General features: G+C 39.5%; 1 protein-coding gene and 1 long non-coding RNA gene across 3 annotated transcripts in view; both read right to left on the bottom strand.

Moving 5' to 3' along the window:
- Window positions 1-4,013: 4,013 nt before the first annotated feature.
- Window positions 4,014-5,159, bottom strand: LOC105355017 (uncharacterized). Its single transcript, XR_002291124.3, has 2 exons — window positions 5,050-5,159; window positions 4,014-4,446 (listed from the first exon to the last, which is right to left on the bottom strand). It is a non-coding gene; the product is annotated as an uncharacterized LOC105355017 (long non-coding RNA).
- Window positions 5,160-12,711: 7,552 nt separating this feature from the next.
- LOC101157592 (class I histocompatibility antigen, F10 alpha chain) overlaps window positions 12,712-18,162 on the bottom strand; it is a 29,965-nt gene continuing 24,514 nt past the window's right edge. For both annotated transcript variants that reach the window (XM_023960325.2, XM_078955098.1), the window contains 11 exons: window positions 17,984-18,097; window positions 17,503-17,535; window positions 17,368-17,400; window positions 16,694-16,732; window positions 16,122-16,157; window positions 15,440-15,472; window positions 14,693-14,731; window positions 14,113-14,148; window positions 13,911-13,958; window positions 13,567-13,602; window positions 12,712-13,409 (listed from right to left, as the gene is read on the bottom strand). In XM_023960325.2, the coding sequence (XP_023816093.1) occupies window positions 13,381-13,409; window positions 13,567-13,602; window positions 13,911-13,958; window positions 14,113-14,148; window positions 14,693-14,731; window positions 15,440-15,472; window positions 16,122-16,157; window positions 16,694-16,732; window positions 17,368-17,400; window positions 17,503-17,535; window positions 17,984-18,097 (476 nt within the window). In that variant the 3' untranslated portion in view covers window positions 12,712-13,380. The remainder of the gene's footprint in view (window positions 13,410-13,566; window positions 13,603-13,910; window positions 13,959-14,112; window positions 14,149-14,692; window positions 14,732-15,439; window positions 15,473-16,121; window positions 16,158-16,693; window positions 16,733-17,367; window positions 17,401-17,502; window positions 17,536-17,983; window positions 18,098-18,162) is intronic.

The raw sequence follows: 18,162 nt of genomic DNA, 5'->3' as shown, positions 1-18,162 counted from the left end.
GAATCTATTTGTTTTTTAAACCTATAATCCAGAAAAAAAGCTTCACAAAAGCCTCCACATATTTCATCTTCAAACTTGGCTCGTATAAAACTGCGGTGAAGTTAGTTTTACGTTGGATATTCGACAGACATTCAGCGCGGATCTCCACTGAGGACTCTTAGGGACCGTCAACAAATTCACCAGTGCATGAGCTGGAGAAGATTGTAACTTGCAAAAATGAATAAATTATCATTAAAAAATGTTCATTTTCTGTCTTCTGTCTTAATAAATTTTTTTCTTATTTTTGCAGTTTGTGTCTTAATAATTTAGTTCTTTTGCAAATCTTACATTACTTTTTGTATTAAAATTACAGCTGTTCACATAAAATGTAATTGTTTCTTCAATAGCTCCCAAAACGCCTCACCCAAAGATATATAACCTATGCCGTATGTTTGTACTGACATCCCAACATCAGACACACCTCTTTGTTTTGTAATCAAAGATGTGAAATATTTTATATGAATTTTTATATAAAAATCCCATAGTTGGCATATGCAAGTTGGTCATTTTTTTCAATAGTTCCCATACCGTACAATCCAAAAATATGAAACCCATGCCGAATTGTAGTACTGACCTCCCAACATCAGACATACTTCTTTGTTTTGTAATCAGAGTTGTTTTATATTTTATATAAATTTTTATATCAAAAATCCATATTTTGCATATGAAAGTTGGTCATTTTTTTCAATAGCTCCCAAACCACCTGACCCAAAAATATGAAACCCATGCCGAATTGTAGTACTGATAAAAGTAAAGTAAAAATTCATATAAAATATTTCACATCTTTGATTACAAAACAAAGAGGTGTGTCTGATGTTGGGATGTCAGTACAAACATACGGCATAGGTTATATATCTTTGGGTGAGGCGTTTTGGGAGCTATTGAAGAAACAATTACATTTTATGTGAACAGCTGTAATTTTAATACAAAAAGTAATGTAAGATTTGCAAAAGAACTAAATTATTAAGACACAAACTGCAAAAATAAGAAAAAAATTTATTAAGACAGAAGACAGAAAATGAACATTTTTTAATGATAATTTATTCATTTTTGCAAGTTACAATCTTCTCCAGCTCATGCACTGGTGAATTTGTTGACGGTCCCTAAGAGTCCTCAGTGGAGATCCGCGCTGAATGTCTGTCGAATATCCAACGTAAAACTAACTTCACCGCAGTCCGATAAACTGACAACTTCGGTGTTTTCTACTTGTTAATTTTTGACTTTTTTCTCGTAAATTTATGAGATTTTAAGTCCTAAATTTACGAGATAAAATCTCGTAATTTTACTTTTTTGGTGGCCCTAAAATCTATGGAGTCCTATACTGTTCATAATTAAATAAATAAATATTTAATTCAATAAATAAATATGACCCCATGCAAATACACAATCAACCAATAAATCTCTTATAAATATATAAAAAGATCATGAAATTGTGAAAAACCAGCACACTGATTTTAAATTAGCCATTGTATTATTCAATATATTTCATTTTGCTTTAAAAACCTGTTCATTATTTTAAAACAGCATTTTAAAATATTCATTTTTAATCCTGAAAAAGCTCTTCATGAAATAAATCAGCCATTGTGAAGAACAGCAACATGAAATAAAAACAAAGCTACTTTGGAAAATATTGATTTTGAAATCCGAGGTTCTGAAAAAAGACGTAAAATTATAATATATTCCACATGATTAAAATGAATATTTTTAAAATGCTGTTTTAAAATAATGAACATGTTTTTAAAGCAAAATGAAATATATTGAAATATATTTGCATGGGGTCATATTTATTTATTGAATTAAATATTTATTTATTTAATTATGAACAGTATAGGACTCCATATAAAACTACGTCATACCTAATTAACCACAATATGAATAAAAATTTACAGTGGCCGAGAACAGCCACTGCAGCAAAAAAAAAAAAAAAAAAAAAAAGGACCAAAAAAAGAACAGCAACTGCAAACAAAAAAAAATCTAATGACATTTAAAAGAGGAAATGCAAATAAAAAATAAATGCTGCAAATAATAATCGCCATCACAGAAGAAAAAGCGATGCAAAAAAAAAGACATGCAAACACAACGAAAGTGACATCGCCACGGAAGTGACACCACAACAGATCGGGGATCAGTTTGCCGAAGGTACACCAGAATTGAATTGGCTTTTGTTATACACGTCGCTGCGAAAAAGAAAGAGGAATACAGGAGTATGAATCGGAAAACGAACGAGAAAGTGAAAATGTTGTTTTTTAATGTTACTATGTGTACTTGTGATGTTATTTGGTTTGGCCAGAGGTAGCCCCAGGTTTTATTCTGGTTGTTGTTAGCTTCCGCTAATGTGCAGTCACCCAGTCCAGTGTACAGAAACACCGTTAATCAAGCTGCGTTCACGCCGAAAGCCATTTGCTGGCAAATTTTTTCTTCAGCTAATGGTTTTAGCCTGATGGCTACATAATGGAATGACACTGAAGTTGGCTTCCGATTCGCGAGGGCACTAAAGGAACATTCCACTGCATTTTTTGCACTAAGATCAGCTAAAACTGGATCCTGTATAAAGACCACAGGACCTGGTCTGCTCAAACCTGGATTAAATTATGCATATTGATGCTAAAGAATACATCAAACACAGTTTTTGATTTGTGAAACTTTTTTCTTATTTGTGAAGATGTGAAATAGGATTTTATTGCATTTCATGAACTGAGTCCACCGCAGACCAGGGGCCTCATTTATAAACGTTGCGTACGCACAAAAGAAGGCGTACGCAATAGTTGATATTTATAAAAGGCAAACTTGACAGGAAAATGTGCGGTCCTTCACAATAATAGCCACCAGTCTCTCATAAAGAGGGGTCAGCTCCGGTGTCCCCCCCGTGGCAGACACACTCTGGCGATGGAGCGCTAGACGTTTTTTTGCCTCGACTTTGATGTCCGACCATTTCTTTTTTATTTCGGCCACGGTCCGAGGTTGTGAGGCTACAGCATTTACGGCGTCTGCCACCGTTCGCCACTCAAGTGCCTTTTTGGCATTAGTACTGCCCACACTGTGCCCTCCAAACAACATTTTTCTCCTCTTTTCCACCTCGCCAACGATAACTTCTACTTCACATTGAGTGAAGTTACGTTTTTTTGATTTCCTCTCTGTGTTTGCCAAGATTTAGCAAGCCATGAATATTAATTTGTGGGCGTTTCACGGACTATTTATGGGCAACTATGGGCGTGTCATGTAGCCGCAAAAGCTGCGCTGCATTTAGAAACGGTTGTGATTTATTAAGGGAAAGATGCGTAGGATGTGCGTGCGCACGGTTTTATAACGACCGCAAACGCCTGCAGAGAGTAGTGAAGACTGCGTCCAAGATCACCAGGACTCCTCTTCCCTCGCTGCAGAGCATCTACAAACTCAGGGTCTGCAGGAGCGCTGCCTCCATCATCAAGGACCCCACCCACCCACAACGAGGACTGTTCACTCTCCTCCCCTCAGGACGGAGATACAGGAGTGTGAAATGCAGGACCACCAGATTTAGGAACTCTTTCTTTCCCTCTGCCATCAGACTCTAACAGCTGACAGGAAGCAGGAACAACAAACTGCACCTTTGCTCATCCTCATTGTTGCTACTGTCATTGTCACTTTTGCACATTTGCACTTTTAGAACTGCCACTCGACATCTTGTGTTTTGTGTGTATGATGCGAGTGAATTGTTTTGTTTCCTCTATACTTTTGGCATTTGGAGCAGACAGCAAAGAAATAATTTCATTGTGCAGGGAAACCCGTTTCTTTACTGTGCACATGACAATAAACCCTTTGAATCTTGAATAAATCAGAATATTTCTGTGCGTACGCACGTCCTATGTTTCATCCGTACGCCACTTCTGACGCAAATCCTACGCAAAGTTTTATAAATTTAAAAAACCACAGGGCCTTGACTGCTCAAACCTGGATTAAATTATTATTTAGATTGTAAAAAAAGCATTAAACCACAGTTTCTGATTTGTGAAACCTTCATCTTATTTGTGAAAATGTGAAACAGTATCAAAAGCGTGAAACACGGTAAAAATCCTTCTAAAAGCATCCTAAATTTGAATTTTTTTACTTTAGAAGATGACAGCGCCGTGACCTTGGAGGAGGTGTTAATGTTTGCTGCAGGTGTGCCACGTGTTCCTCCTGCTGGAATCAGTCCTCTGCCATGCCTTCACTTCCCATCTTCCTCAACATCAAGATTACCAAAGGCGAATACCTGTGCCAACATTTTAAAGAGTCCTCTTCTGCTGATTCTCACTGCAAAGGATCCGTTGCTGTATTTCTCCAAGAGTTTCATGTTCATCCCCACCAGGAGTTGCTATCACTTGCATGATGCTGGTGATGTGGTTCAAGGTTTGGTCAGATACGAGGAAACCGCAATTTCTCCCATCAAATCTACGAGCAATTACAGAAAAGTGTACTGAGCAACAGCACAACAGTCTAATGCATAAGATAGTTCACATTATCATATGTGGGTGACATGATAGTGATTTGAGTTATTGGGGAATCAAACCAATGTAAAATTAATGAAATGAAAATGTATTTATATTAAAGTAAAAAATTACTTTCAAACAAGTATTATAGTCGGTAAGAAAATAAATTCCTTTTTTTTTATACAGAGATGAGTCTGGGGCAGCTCCAGGATTTTTTTTTTTTTACTGCAAAAGCTTAGAGGTTTCTGAATGACTGTAAGGAGGAGTAGCTACTCGTTTATCTGTCAAATTACAATTCAAAAAAAGGAAAGTGACAGGGATGCATATTCATGCTGTGACAGTTTGTGGATGATTTTTCTCTGAAGTGCCAGTCAGGTCTCTCTCCTGACAAATAAGATACAAAAGAAAATCCACTGTCACAAAGGATGCTAACCACACCCTCTGCTCTTCACACACACAAAAGCCCAAAGTTCGTTTAAAGTCTTTTATCGTCTCTGTTACTTTAGGAGGGTATTGGTGAAATGAAGTTAGAAAGCAGGCCACACAGTTTAGTTCTTCTGAGTACCTTTTGTCGTGATGTTGCTTTTCAAGAAGGCTCCGGGACGGGACGTGCTGTAGACTGTTTATTCAACCACCGGAAACAAACATACAGTCTTCAACTCTCGCTACTGCGCCACTTAGTGGGCCCGCCTCTCATGACGTCTCCCCCACTAGGGTGTTACCCCCAACATGTATAATACCACATCTCCCTTTCTTAAAACAAAACAAAGGGCATTTATACATCTTTACTTATATAAACAAAATCAATGACATTCTTTTCTTTCCAAACCATCCCATTCTAATAAACTCAAACATCCTTATTTACTCTCTTTGTTTTTTTTGTTTTTTTTAAATTTACAAGTTAAGTCTATCTGGTTTTCTGACCACTCTTCCCGACCTTGTACGGACAGTCTCTGTGATGTTTTCTCCGCTGTGTGGTGTCTGGTCTGTTGGAACTGGAGTAGGTGTATCTTCTCCCACAGGATCATCAACAGGTTCGATTCCCTCACCGTCGGTCTGCATTGACACTAGGTGGTGTCGGTTTCTTCTCAGTGTGCCCTGGGGCACTTTGATGCGATACGAGCGAGGAGCCTCATGTGCAGAAATCACTGTACCTTGAGTTCTTGCATCTGTGATCCAGACCTCTTGCCCAGGAACCAGTGGTTCAAGGTTTGTTGCTTTGTGTCGCTTGTCAAAGGTTCTTGCATCTGTCCACCTCTTCTCCCTTTCTTTGGCTCCCAACGCGTTGTAGTCAGGCAGAGCTGGATCTAACAGGGACGGAAGAGCAGGAACAGTAGTGCGAAGTCGACGCCCGATTAACAGCTCAGCTGGACTGTAGCCGTTTTGTAGAGGTGTTGCCCTGTACGCAAGCAAAGCACGGTACGGATCAGATGACTTTTTCAGCAGTCTCTTAACAGTCTGTACAGCGCGTTCGGCCTCTCCATTACTTTGTTGGGGCTGCTTGTCACATGTTCAAAGCCGTAACATGCTGCAAAAGCCTGAAAATGGCTACCTGAGAACTGCGGCCCGTTATCTGTCACAAGAACCTGAGGAATGCCATGACGTGCAAAAATTGACTTCAGGTGCACCACTACATCCATGGACCGTGTATATGAGAGCTGTGCAATTTCCACAAAACGGGAAAAATAATCCACAACGAGCAGATATTCTTTGCTGTCCAGTGTGAACAGGTCAGCTCCGAGTCTTTGCCAAGGCCTGTCCGGCATCTGACTTGGCATCAGTGGCTCTTTAACATTGGTTCTCTCTTGGATGCAAGTTCTGCATCTTAACACCATGTCACTTAACTGATTACTGAGCCCCGGCCACCATACTGTTTGTTTGGCCCTTTCCCTGCACTTTGTCACGCCCATGTGTCCTTCGTGCAATTTCTCTAACACATCATTACGCAAAGCCGATGGGATGACCAGCCTTGTGCCCCGCAGCAGCAGTCCATCGTGCACTGTAAGTTCCGCTCTTTCAGCCCAGTACTGTTTCAACACCCCCTGCAGTCTGTTTTTATCGGGCCACCCATCTCTGCAGAACTCCATCAGTGCAGCACATGCACTGTCTGCTTTCAGATGATCACGAAGGTTGCTCAGATAGTCTCCACTGACAGGAAGGTTGCTGATGACAGAGTCCACATAGATGTTAGTGTCCTCTAGCAGGCTTGCACCTGCGTGTGCTCCTGACGCTCTGAGGGGGGCGCGTGACAGGGTGTCTGCTGTCCATAAATTTTTGCCAGCAACATGTGTGATTTTGTATTTGTAGCGCATGAGCCTCATTCTAAATCTTTGGATCCTAGGTGGAAGGTCGTCTAGCGCTTTGCCACCCAGCAGACTCACCAAAGGCTTATGGTCAGTTTCCAACTCAAATGATCGGCCCAGAACGAAGCAGCTGAACCTCTCACACGCCCATGTTGCAGCCAGCGCCTCTTTCTCCACCTGAGCATATCGCTGCTCAGTCACTGTCATCGCTCTGGATGCATACGCCACAGGCGCCCACTCAGCCTTGCTTTTCTGCAGCAGAACCGCTCCCAGTCCTAAAGAGGATGCATCAGCGGAGATTTTCAGCTCACTGTTTGGGTCATACAGTGTGAGCACTGGTGTTGATGAAAGTTCTTTTTTTAGTCTTTCAAAAGCTGTCTGCTGCTCTGGCCCCCAGTACCAGTGGTTCTTTTTCGACACGACATGGTGACAGAAGTGGGATGCTGTTGGACTGACTGAAAAAAAAAAAAAGGTTAAAGAAGAAAAAAAAAAGAGAGCGGCGGAGCACGGCAACTTCAAGGCATGTCGGAGGACGAAATGGCAGCGCCGCGAGCTACCCCGTGTGCTACGTTTACCATACAACCTCCTGAGTCATTTGACTTCACAAAACCACAAGAATGGGAGCAATGGATAAGACGTTTTGAGCGCTTTCGGCTCGCAAGCAACCTAAGCGCGACGTCGGAAGAAAACCAGGTAAACACGTTGGTTTACTGCATGGGGGACGAAGCAGAAGACGTGCTGAGAGGGCTAACGCTAACGGAGGATGAAAGGAAAGAGTATACAGCGGTAAAAGCCGGGCTAGCGTCGTTCTTTGTGCCCAAGAAGAACGTCATTTATGAAAGAGCCAAGTTTAATCGGCGTGTGCAGCAGCCGGAAGAAACTGTGGATTCCTTCATAACGGCGCTTTATGGGCTAGCCGAACACTGTGACTATGGACAGCTACGTGACGAACTGATCCGCGACAGGTTAGTGGTTGGCCTGAGAAACATAGCCCTGTCTGAAAAGCTACAGCTAGATGACAGACTAACCCTGGACACTGCCATCATAAAAGCTAGGCAATCTGAAGAAGTTAGGCGACAGTGGTCAGACTTAAGAGGAGAAAGCAGCAGTGTTAAGTGCTCAAATGTCGATGCTGTTCAAGCTAAGAACTACAGAAAGCCCAGATTTCCCGCTAAGGCTCAAGCACAGTCACAAATGCAGACCAAGTTCAAACAAAATGCACGCCCACCTCATGCACAAAAGCTAACCTGCAAAAGATGTGGGAAGGTGCCCTCACATGCAAAATCAGAATGTCCTGCAAAAGAAGCTGCATGTCACACGTGTGGGAAAAAAGGACATTACAGCAAAGTTTGCAGAAGCAATATTAAGTCTGTGAATGCAGTAACTGCAGAGGAAGAAGGCTTTTTTCTAGGAACTGTTGATGCTGGTGCAGACCCATGGTCGGTGCAGCTTCAAGTAAGACACAAGAAAGTGTGCTTCAAAATAGACACTGGCGCTGATGTTACTGCCCTACCCGCCGATGTCTATCGGGAAATAACAGGAGAAGCTGCAAAGCATCTGGTGAAGCCAAAGCGTCTGCTGTTTGGACCAGGTGGCAACGTGCTTCACGTCCTGAGGGTTGCAAAAGAAACACTGCGCAGCGGCAAAATGACAGCCTCAGAGGACATTTATGTAGTGGAGGCTCTTCATACTGCCCTGCTGGGGTTACCAGCTATAAAACAGCTTCAGCTTGTGTCCAGAATTAACAACATCACCATGGAGATGGTGAAACAGTTATATCCCCGACTGTGTAGCGGTCTAGGCCTTGTGCAGAGGCCATATTCAATCAAACTGCAACCAGATGCTGTGCCCGTCTCTCTGCAGACTCCACGCAGGGTCCCACTACCTCTCATGGGCAAAGTGAAGGAGGAGATAGACCGCATGGAAAAAATGGGCGTCATCACCAAAGTTGAAGATCCCACTGAATGGTGTGCAGGGATGGTAGTGGTCCCTAAGAAATCAGGTGCAGTACGTATCTGTGTGGACTTCACAAACATGAACCAAGCAGTTTGCAGAGAAAAATGTATCCTGCCTTCCGTTGAGCACACGTTAGGGATGCTAGCAGGTGCAACAGTTTTTAGCAAACTGGATGCCAACATGGGCTTCTGGCAGGTGCCATTGACGGAGGAGTCTGCTAAGTACACCACTTTCATAACACCTTTTGGGTGCTACCATTTGGCATTGCATCAGCCCCAGAACATTTTCAGAAAATGATGGTGACTGAGGTGACCAGCGGCCTAGCAGGTGTGCTGTGTCACATGGACGACATTCTGGTTTGGGGCAAGACCCAGGAAGAGCACGATGTGCGGCTGCATGCGTTGCTGGAGAACGCACAAAAGGCAGGCATCACACTAAACATCGATAAATGTGAGTTCACATGCCACACAGTCAGATTTTTGGGTCATGTGATCTCAGCAGCAGGGGTCCAGCCAGACCCAGAAAAGACAAGTGCAGTTCAGGAGATGAGTGCACCCACCAATGTCAGTGAACTGAGGAGTTTCCTAGGCATGGTGAACCAGTTGGGGCGGTTCATACCAAATCTGGCAGAGAAAGACAAAGTTTTGCGGGATCTGCTGTCGAAAAAGAACCACCGGAAACAAACATACAGTCCTCAACTCTGGATACTGCGCCACCTAGTGGGCCCGCCTCTCATGACGTCTCCCCCACTAGGGTGTTACCCCCAACATGTATAATACCACACCTTTTGTTCTCCTGTTTAGTCCAGTAGTCCTTCGAAATCCGTTCCGGGTTCCTAGGAGGTTGTTCTCTGTATCTAGTCCTTTGTGGAGGGGATCCGGTCCAGGTTTTTCCACCGTCTTTGTTTTACATGAGCAATACCGTGTTTTCTTTGAAGGGTTTCTTGGTCCGGTTGCAACTTTAATCCAGGTTTTAAGCAGAGGTCTTGTGGATAATGGTAGTACAGGATGAGGCCCGGTGCAGCAAACTGTCTGGAAAAAGTTCTGCTGTATTTGATCAGGTTTTCCTCTGGGAAGATGTCAGTCTTTCAGGTTGTGGAAGCATGCAGGGTTGAGCGTTGCAACATCTTTCAGCTTCCTCCTTTCTCTGACTCCTCACCTCCCAGAACCTCTGCCTTTGTCTTTTTATATCCCCTTTTTCCACAGCTGATGACACTCTGATTAGAGGGCACGCCTCTCCTCTCTGACCTGCACAGGTGATTTTCATCAGGGCGATATGCCTGATGAAAATCACCACAATCATCACCACCAAATCATCACTGCCCAAGCACCCCCCCCCCCCCCTACCAAGGGCCCTTACATGTCTAAAGGCCCGTACACACCGGGACGAATATTCGCCAGGCGTTTTTCGCCACGTTTTTTGTGTTCACACCCAGGCGATTTTCGCTGACGATGAGCCGAGCGAACATGCAATTTCATTCCCTGACATTAGATGGCGCTTAATGTAAACAGAAATACTCCTGTACACAAGGTGGCGCTGCGCAACTTTACGATTCTTAAAGTCGCTTTTCACTCAGAAGAAGAGAGCAAGTATTTACGCGCTTGTCAGAATAATACAAATAAAACATGAATATTTCAAGCATCAGTAGCTCCAACTGGTACTTGGTAAGGGGATATTTTAGAATGTCCGTCATTATTTCTTCGCGGCAGTGTAGACGCTACTTGGCGTCTATCTTCTTCGCTGGTATGTGTGCTCAGCAAGGCAGTTTTGTGTTTGAGCGCCCCCAAGTTGTGTTTTACTGTAACTTCAGAAGCTCCAGACACGTGTGCAAAAGCGCCATTCTCATCGGTCGAAAATATTTCGACGCGACGCGTCGAAAAAAAAAAACGAACCCGAGGCGTTTTTTTTTTTTGACGCTTTAACGCGTGGCGTTTTTTCGCGTCGGTGTGCACACTCTCATTGGTGCCCTTTGTTTAGTCACGAGGCGTTAAACGTCGGCGAAAATCGCCGGCGAAATTCGTCCCGGTGTGAACAGGCCTTTATTCGCCAGCGTTTTTCGCCACGTTTTTTGTGTTCACACCCAGGCGATTTTCGCTGACGATGAGCCGAGCGAACATGCAATTTCATTCCCTGACATTAGATGGCGCTTAATGTAAACAGAAATACTCCTGTACACAAGGTGGCGCTGCGCAGCTTTACGATTCTTAAAGTCGCTTTTCACTCAGAAGAAGAGAGCAAGTATTTACGCTCTTTTCAGAATCATACAAAGAAAACGTGAATATTTCAAGCATCAGTAGCTCCAACTGGTGCTTGGTTCGGGGATGTTTTAGAATGTCCGTCATTATTTCTTCGCGGCAGTGTAGACGCTACTAGGCGTCTATCTTCTTCGCTGGTATGTGTGCTCAGCAAGGCAGTTTTGTGTTTGAGCGCCCCCAAGTTGTGTTTTACTGTAACTTCAGAAGCTCCAGACACGTGTGCAAAAGCGCCATTCTCATTGGTCGAATAGATTTCGACGCGACGCGTCGAAAAAAAAACCGAACCTGAGGCGTTTTTTTTTTTTGATGCTTTGGCGCGTGGCGTTTTTCCGCGTCGGTGTGCACACTCACATTGGTGCCCTTTGTTTAGTCACGAGGCGTTAAACGAAATTCTTCCCGGTGTGAACAGGCCTTAAGGTGCAAATAAAACCGAAAGAGGGGGCGCCCACTCCATACGGCAACCATGGGGGGGGGGACCACTGCCAAGTAGCTCTTCCCCCCAAGGTGCATCGCAGGCTAAACCCCCCTCCCCCTCACCCTAATATAACATTATATGAGGAAGGAGGTAAGTCGGGGACAGCTGGTAGACTGTCCCCAGGTGGTCAAACAGCCATCCCCCAGCCCCCCCAGCATAGGGCACAGGTCCCCTCAGCCCAGGGGTCCCATCCCCTGAAGCGCAGACCCCCCCAGGCGCCACACCACCCACCCCACAGAGAGAGAGAGAGGAGCCAGAAAGCGCCGCCCCCCCACAGGCAGTCCAGACCATTACCATTACAATGCATTTTTTAATCGGTATTTGTTTTGTTTTATTTAACCAAGAGACAACATCAGAGCCAATAACCGTTTACATGAGTGAATTTGTTTTATTAGTCAACTATAAACAGAATAAGAAATCAGGATTTCTGCAGTCTAGTTATTGTAATTTAATCAACAAAATGTGAACTGTAATTCATTAAATGACTGTACTCTGCTACGGACAGAAGTAATAGAATTACAGTAATTTGTTTCTTTGTAATTCTCTAACCCCAACACCACTCTGCGATTTAGAGGTTCTTTTATAGCACATTTGTTCACTGAAAAAAAAACAATGTTCAATATTTCCCAACATTTTTAATAATTATCAGTTTTAAAAAGTATTTTCTAATTTATTATTCCATCATTTTCTTTTTCCAGAATAAAACTGGAGTGCCTAATACTTTGTGGTAAAACAGATTTTCACGTTTGCTAAAAGAAGTCGTAGTTTTTACAGCTGCTAGTATGAAAGCAAAGTCTAAGAGAAACTCAGAGCTGCTGAACCAGAATGTTGAGTTTTCAGCATCAACAGAGTTCCAGACTAAAACAACTCAGCAGGTGTCTGACTATAAATGAGAAATGGATGAAGTGAGTGCGATGCAACCCACAGAAAATTCAGCCGCCATTTTCTCGTAATACAAACATGTTAGTAACAGTGGCTGATCTGACATCTATCAGATGTTTTGATTGTTGGACATGGTTGGACATCTGATTGTCAAGTTTAGAACTTGAATAACTTGTACTATAATAAAAAAAAACATAAATAAATCGTATTATGAAAACATGTTTATTTTCTGATAATGTTTGTGACGTCTATGGGATTTTGGCTTCTGCCAATGGTGGAAATCTGTGATTTAAAAAAAAAAAAGAAATCTGTGATATCAACTTTAAAAATCACATAAAAACGCCATGAGATGAATAGAATGTCATGAATCTTTATTCATTCCAGTTTTCAGAGTTACACAAATGTGTGATCAAGTTGATTGATACAAACAAAATATACAGAAGAGCAAACAATAGCATAAAAAGATTGAGAGACTGCAGATATTTACACCTCATAGAAAAAGTACAGTTTAAAAGTAAAATGTTGATAATAACAAAAAATAAAAGCTTAAAACCCATTTTACAGGGCAGGTCACTGTCAGAAAAGGAAAGTTTGACCTGAAGCTGTTTTTTTCCTTTTCTCGTAGATACCCATTGTGCAAAATTTGGCAAAAGGCTGTAACTAGATGCTTTTGAAAAGGTTTTAGATTCAATTTGTTTTTGGGGCATTTTTTTGTTTGTTCAAATATTACAATGTTAATATCCAAGAGTTTTTAGACTAACATGGTTGACTTAAATATTCTGATAGAAATCTAAAAGTAAAAAAAGTGCTAAAATATATATATTTTGTTAATGTCACCAAAATAAAACAAATTGTTTTTAATGTTATCAAAACATAAAACATTGCAAATGACTGACTATAGACCAATGTTTGCATCAACAAACAGACTAAAAGGACACAAAGCTTCAAAGTAGTGTTGCATCTTTTTTCGGTTTTCTATCCTGTTTTTCGGTGCATTTGCTTCAGGAAACGTATTCACAGTTGACTCAAGCAGAATTGGAGCCAGAGTCACCACCTGTAGATGTAAACAGTAGTTTCTGTTCATGTTCAAAATGACATGAAAACCTTTACAAAAATATATAAAACATTTAACTTTTTTCATTTCCATTTCCTTTTTTCTTATAAAAGTAGTCTTCACTATTTCATTAACAGAGAATTCAAAGTAGACTTACCAACAGCAGAGTCTTTGCTGATTGACTCATTGGAACCTATGGAAGAAAAATCTGCTTTATATTTGCATTAAGTATTTGTGTATTTGAAGTTATTTGGGTTATTTGACCAGTTTTACACCAGCACTCAAACTCAAAAGTATCAAACATTGTATTTCCTTAAGTTTAAAGACATTTTTTTAGGCTTTTAAAATTAACAATTTCCCATTGAAGTAAAAAACTTGAGCCTTCTGACACGTTTCTACATTTACAATATCCCTGCAGCTTATTCCAACACTAAACCAAATGAGTACAAAGGATAACAACTTTACACTTATTTTAACAAGTTTTTAAAGTAAACATGATACCAGAGGAGGAGGAGGAGGAGGAGGAGGAGGAGGGCCCAGCATCACCACCTGTAGATGTAAACAGTACTGTAGTATTTATTCATTCTCATAATGACAGATCCAGATTATTATGAAAATATTTCAAACATTTTGAAGGATTTTCTTTAAAAAATTAATTTCCATTTCCAGTATTAGGTGAACAGGGAATTCAAAGTAGACTTACCAACAGCAGAGTCTTTGCTGATTGACTCATTGGAACCTATGGAAGAAAAATCTGCTTTATATTTGCATTAAGTCTTGGTGTATTTTCACATATGCATTAAGTGTTGTGGGGGGGGGGGGGGGGGTTCCGCTAGTTTTACACAAAACATTTCTCAGAGGAAAATGTTGACATAATATTGCTTTTAAAAAGCAAGAATTTACCATTGACCCCTAAATGGACCAAATCTACATCAAATATAAATGCATCTATAGTGTTTGTTGATTTTCTTTAGATCTGAAACATTTTTATGGTCAGCAGTTTTGATTGACAGGTGGGAGGATTTCATAAATGCTCTAAATCCTATGGGTGATGTCATTGTGCAAACCTAAAACCAATTTCACTAAGATGAATAAGCAGAAGCTTATAGCTGATCTCTCTGAACATCATTTTCAAAAGACCTAAATTCAAAAACATCATGCAAGATGTTTTCTTTACTTAACTTTAGTTCTTCTTTTAGAGTTCCTCATTTCTATTACGATTTAAATTTATCAACCACATCTGCATTCAATAAAAAAATCTCTGAAAGGATAAAAACTCTTACTTTTTCTTTCCATTTGTTTCCCATCTTCAGAAATGTGAACTGTAAAAGTAGAGATATTTTAGTTTAAATGTAAAATATGTTAAAACATATTCATGTATTACATGTACGGTAAACAAAAAAAACAATCTATAGCTACACATGATTGACAGTCTCTCTATTAGGGACATCTCTCTGAACAAATAATAATATTCCACCATCATTTAAACAGCAGGCTTAGCAGAAAAATTAATGAATTCACTTCTGCAGCTTCCCAAGAAGTGATGAGAAAAGATTGTATATCATTAATAATATGGAAAATACCAACCATCACTGCAAGTTAGTATCACATCATGTCCTTTCAAAACTATTATCATTTTTAATCTGAATCATGTTATGTTCAAACTGATTTATAGTTTCTTTAAAACATTGATAGAACTTTGCTGCATAAAAATGCTTTGTGTTTAAATATTTGTAAAGATGACTTCATTTATATGGATGTCTGTAGTGAGGAATACATATTTTTATCCTCAGATCTTGTCACGATTGAACACTTTTCTATTTTTTTTCTTCTTTTTTTGTTGTTGACATTTTTTAAACAAGAACGAAAAAACAAGTAAAAGTAAAACAGGATTTAATTCAAGTCAAGTGATACTTTTGAATTGGAAATTGTAAAATTGCCCAAAGTTTTTTTTTCATAATCAGTGTTTTTTTCCTTCGCAAGAAAAGTATGAAGAAATGCTGCATAACACTCATATGGAAAATACCAACCACCAATGAGAGGCTCGCCCTCGTCATCCCTTCCTGCAAACATAGAAAGAAGAATTTAAACTCAATTTTAGATTTTTTTTATCAGAAGCACGAAATCCGTAAATTCCTTAGTTTTGCTCTGAAAGTAAAATTGATACCAACCAGCAGAGAATTACTTTAATGTAATTCAACAGGCTCCAATTTCTTTATTATAAGGAAGATACCAACCGAGTGTAGAGGAGCCAAAGCCAAAAATTAGTTACAGACTGAAGAACTGTCATTTTTAATAAATAATTTTTTTTGCAAAAAATCAAACTATTTTTGTGCCTCAATTGCTGTATGATAAGTGTGAGTATTGTTATGCAGTATTTATATGCATATTACTATTTCTTTAGCAGCATGTGAAGTTTTTACTTGCAAACAGAAATATAAAATTGAGACTTTTGACACTTTTCTACATTTACAGTTTCCCTGCAGCTTATCCCAACACCAAACCAAATGAGTAAAAGGGATCACAACTTTGAAACTATTATACTTCTTTTCACAAGTTTTTAAAGTAAACATGATACCAGAGGAGGAGGAGGAAGAGGGGCCAGCAAAAATATTTCAAACATTTTGAAGAATTTAAAAAAAAAAATAATTTCCATTTCCTATTAAAGCAGCATCCAGTATTAAGTGAACAGAGAATTCAAAGTAAACTTACCAACAGCAGAGTCTTTGCTGATTGACTCATTGGAACCTATGGAAGAAAAATCTGCTTTATATTTGCATTAAGTCTTGGTGTATTTTAAGTTATTTGGGTTTTTTCACCAGTTTTACACCAGCACTCAAACTCAAAAGTATCAAACATTGTATTTATTTTAACCCTTGTGCTATCCTAGGCACTTTAACATTGGGAGTTGGGTCATCTAGACCCACTAGACAGTGCTCTGAACCTTTTTTCTTCAATGATTTGTGATCTTCACTGGTGTCCATGGATTACATGAAATCTTTCCACCTTTATCCACCTTTGTCATGGTAGGGAGAACACTTCAATGTAAGGGTGGAGTCATCTAAGACAGCACAAGGGTTAAAGACCCTTTTTAGGCTTTTAAAAATTAACAATTTCTTATTGAAGTAAACAAAATTGAGACTTTTGACACTTTTCTACATTTAAACTGACACATTTACAATTTCCCTGTAGCTTATCCCAACACCAAACCAAATGAGTAAAAAGGATCACAACTTTGCAACAATTATATTTATTTTCACAAGTTCTTAAAGTAAAGATGATACCAGAGGAGGAGGAGGAAGAGGAGGAGCCTGCATCACCACCTGTAGATGTAAACAGTAGTATTTATTCATTCTCATAATGACAGATTCTAATTATTATAAAGATATTTCAAACATTTTGAAGGATTGTCTGTACATAATCAATTTCCATTTCCTGTTAAAGCAGCACCCAGTGTTAAATTAACAGAGAACTAAAAGTAGACTTACCAACAGCTGAGTCTTTGTGTTATGTTCAAACTGATTTATAGTTTTGAATCATCCCTTTCTTTAAAACATTTATAGAACTTTGCTGCATACATTTTTTTCGTGTTTAAATAGTTTTCACATAAAAACATAAAAGTATCTGTAAAGATGATTTCATACGGATGTCTGTTCTGAAGAATACATATTTTTATCCTCAGATCTTTTCATGATTTAACATTGTTCTACTCTTTTAACTTTTGTTTGACATTTTTTTAAACATCAGGTTATTTAGTTAAAATGATAGTAATTTCTATATATAGAAGTAAAACATGATTTAATTCAAGCCAAGTGTTACTTTTGAATTGGAAATTGTGAAAAATTGCAAAAATTCCTCCAGTCAAAGGAATTTAATTTATAATCAAACAGTGATTTTACTTCCCAGAGAAGTACGGTATTAAGAAATGCTGCATAACACATCTATGGAAAATACCAACCACCAATGAAATGCAACTTCTCCCCATTCGTTTCTGCAAACATAGAAAGAAGAATCAAAATTTAATTTTAGATTAAATTTTGCATGAAGCATGAATTCCTTTTAGTTTTGCTTTTAAAGTAAAATTGTTACCAACCGACAGAGACAGGATCAGCCTGGCTTCTTCTACCTGGGAGAAAGGCAAAAGTGAACACATCAGAATAGAATTAACTTTGTTTTAATTCAACAGGCTTCCATTTCTTTAGTTAGGTCTGATTTAAATTTGTTATGTCTGTGCACTTGATCGCCCCAAATCATGGCAGGACCTCTTTGAAAAGGTTCCTAACGGGCCTGGAGAGACCGTACCAACCTACACGAAAGGATGGAAAATAGTTATAGAGACAATTTTCTCTGTTTTTCCCTTTTTGGTTCAAAAGAGGAAAAACAGTTTAGAGAAAGTAAAAACAAAAAGAAAATAAATTTATATGTTGTACAAAATAAATGCAAGACAAGTTCTAACAGCCAAATTGACATGCCTTCAGATTACAGTCAAAGTTATAAAACTTTAAAAATTAAACTTTATTTAGAGCAATTTCAACTTTCTGCAGATGAAAAGAAATATGATACAGACGACTTACCTATAATTCCTCTTTTATACAACACAAACAGAATTATGCCAATCAGGACCAAAATAACAGCAATGGCAGCAGTGGGAGCAATGGGGAAATTTTCTTCAGTTGGAAGACGATGATCTAAAACAAAAACAACATTGATTTATTTTTTAAATATTGATTTGCCCAATTTTTTTCAACAGAAC

The sequence above is a fragment of the Oryzias latipes genome, chromosome 11 (genome assembly GCF_053564925.1).
Source record: "Oryzias latipes strain Hd-rR chromosome 11, Olatipes_Hd-rR_3.1".
Classification (NCBI taxonomy): domain Eukaryota; kingdom Metazoa; phylum Chordata; class Actinopteri; order Beloniformes; family Adrianichthyidae; genus Oryzias; species Oryzias latipes.
This window is presented reverse-complemented; position numbering and strand designations above follow the sequence as displayed.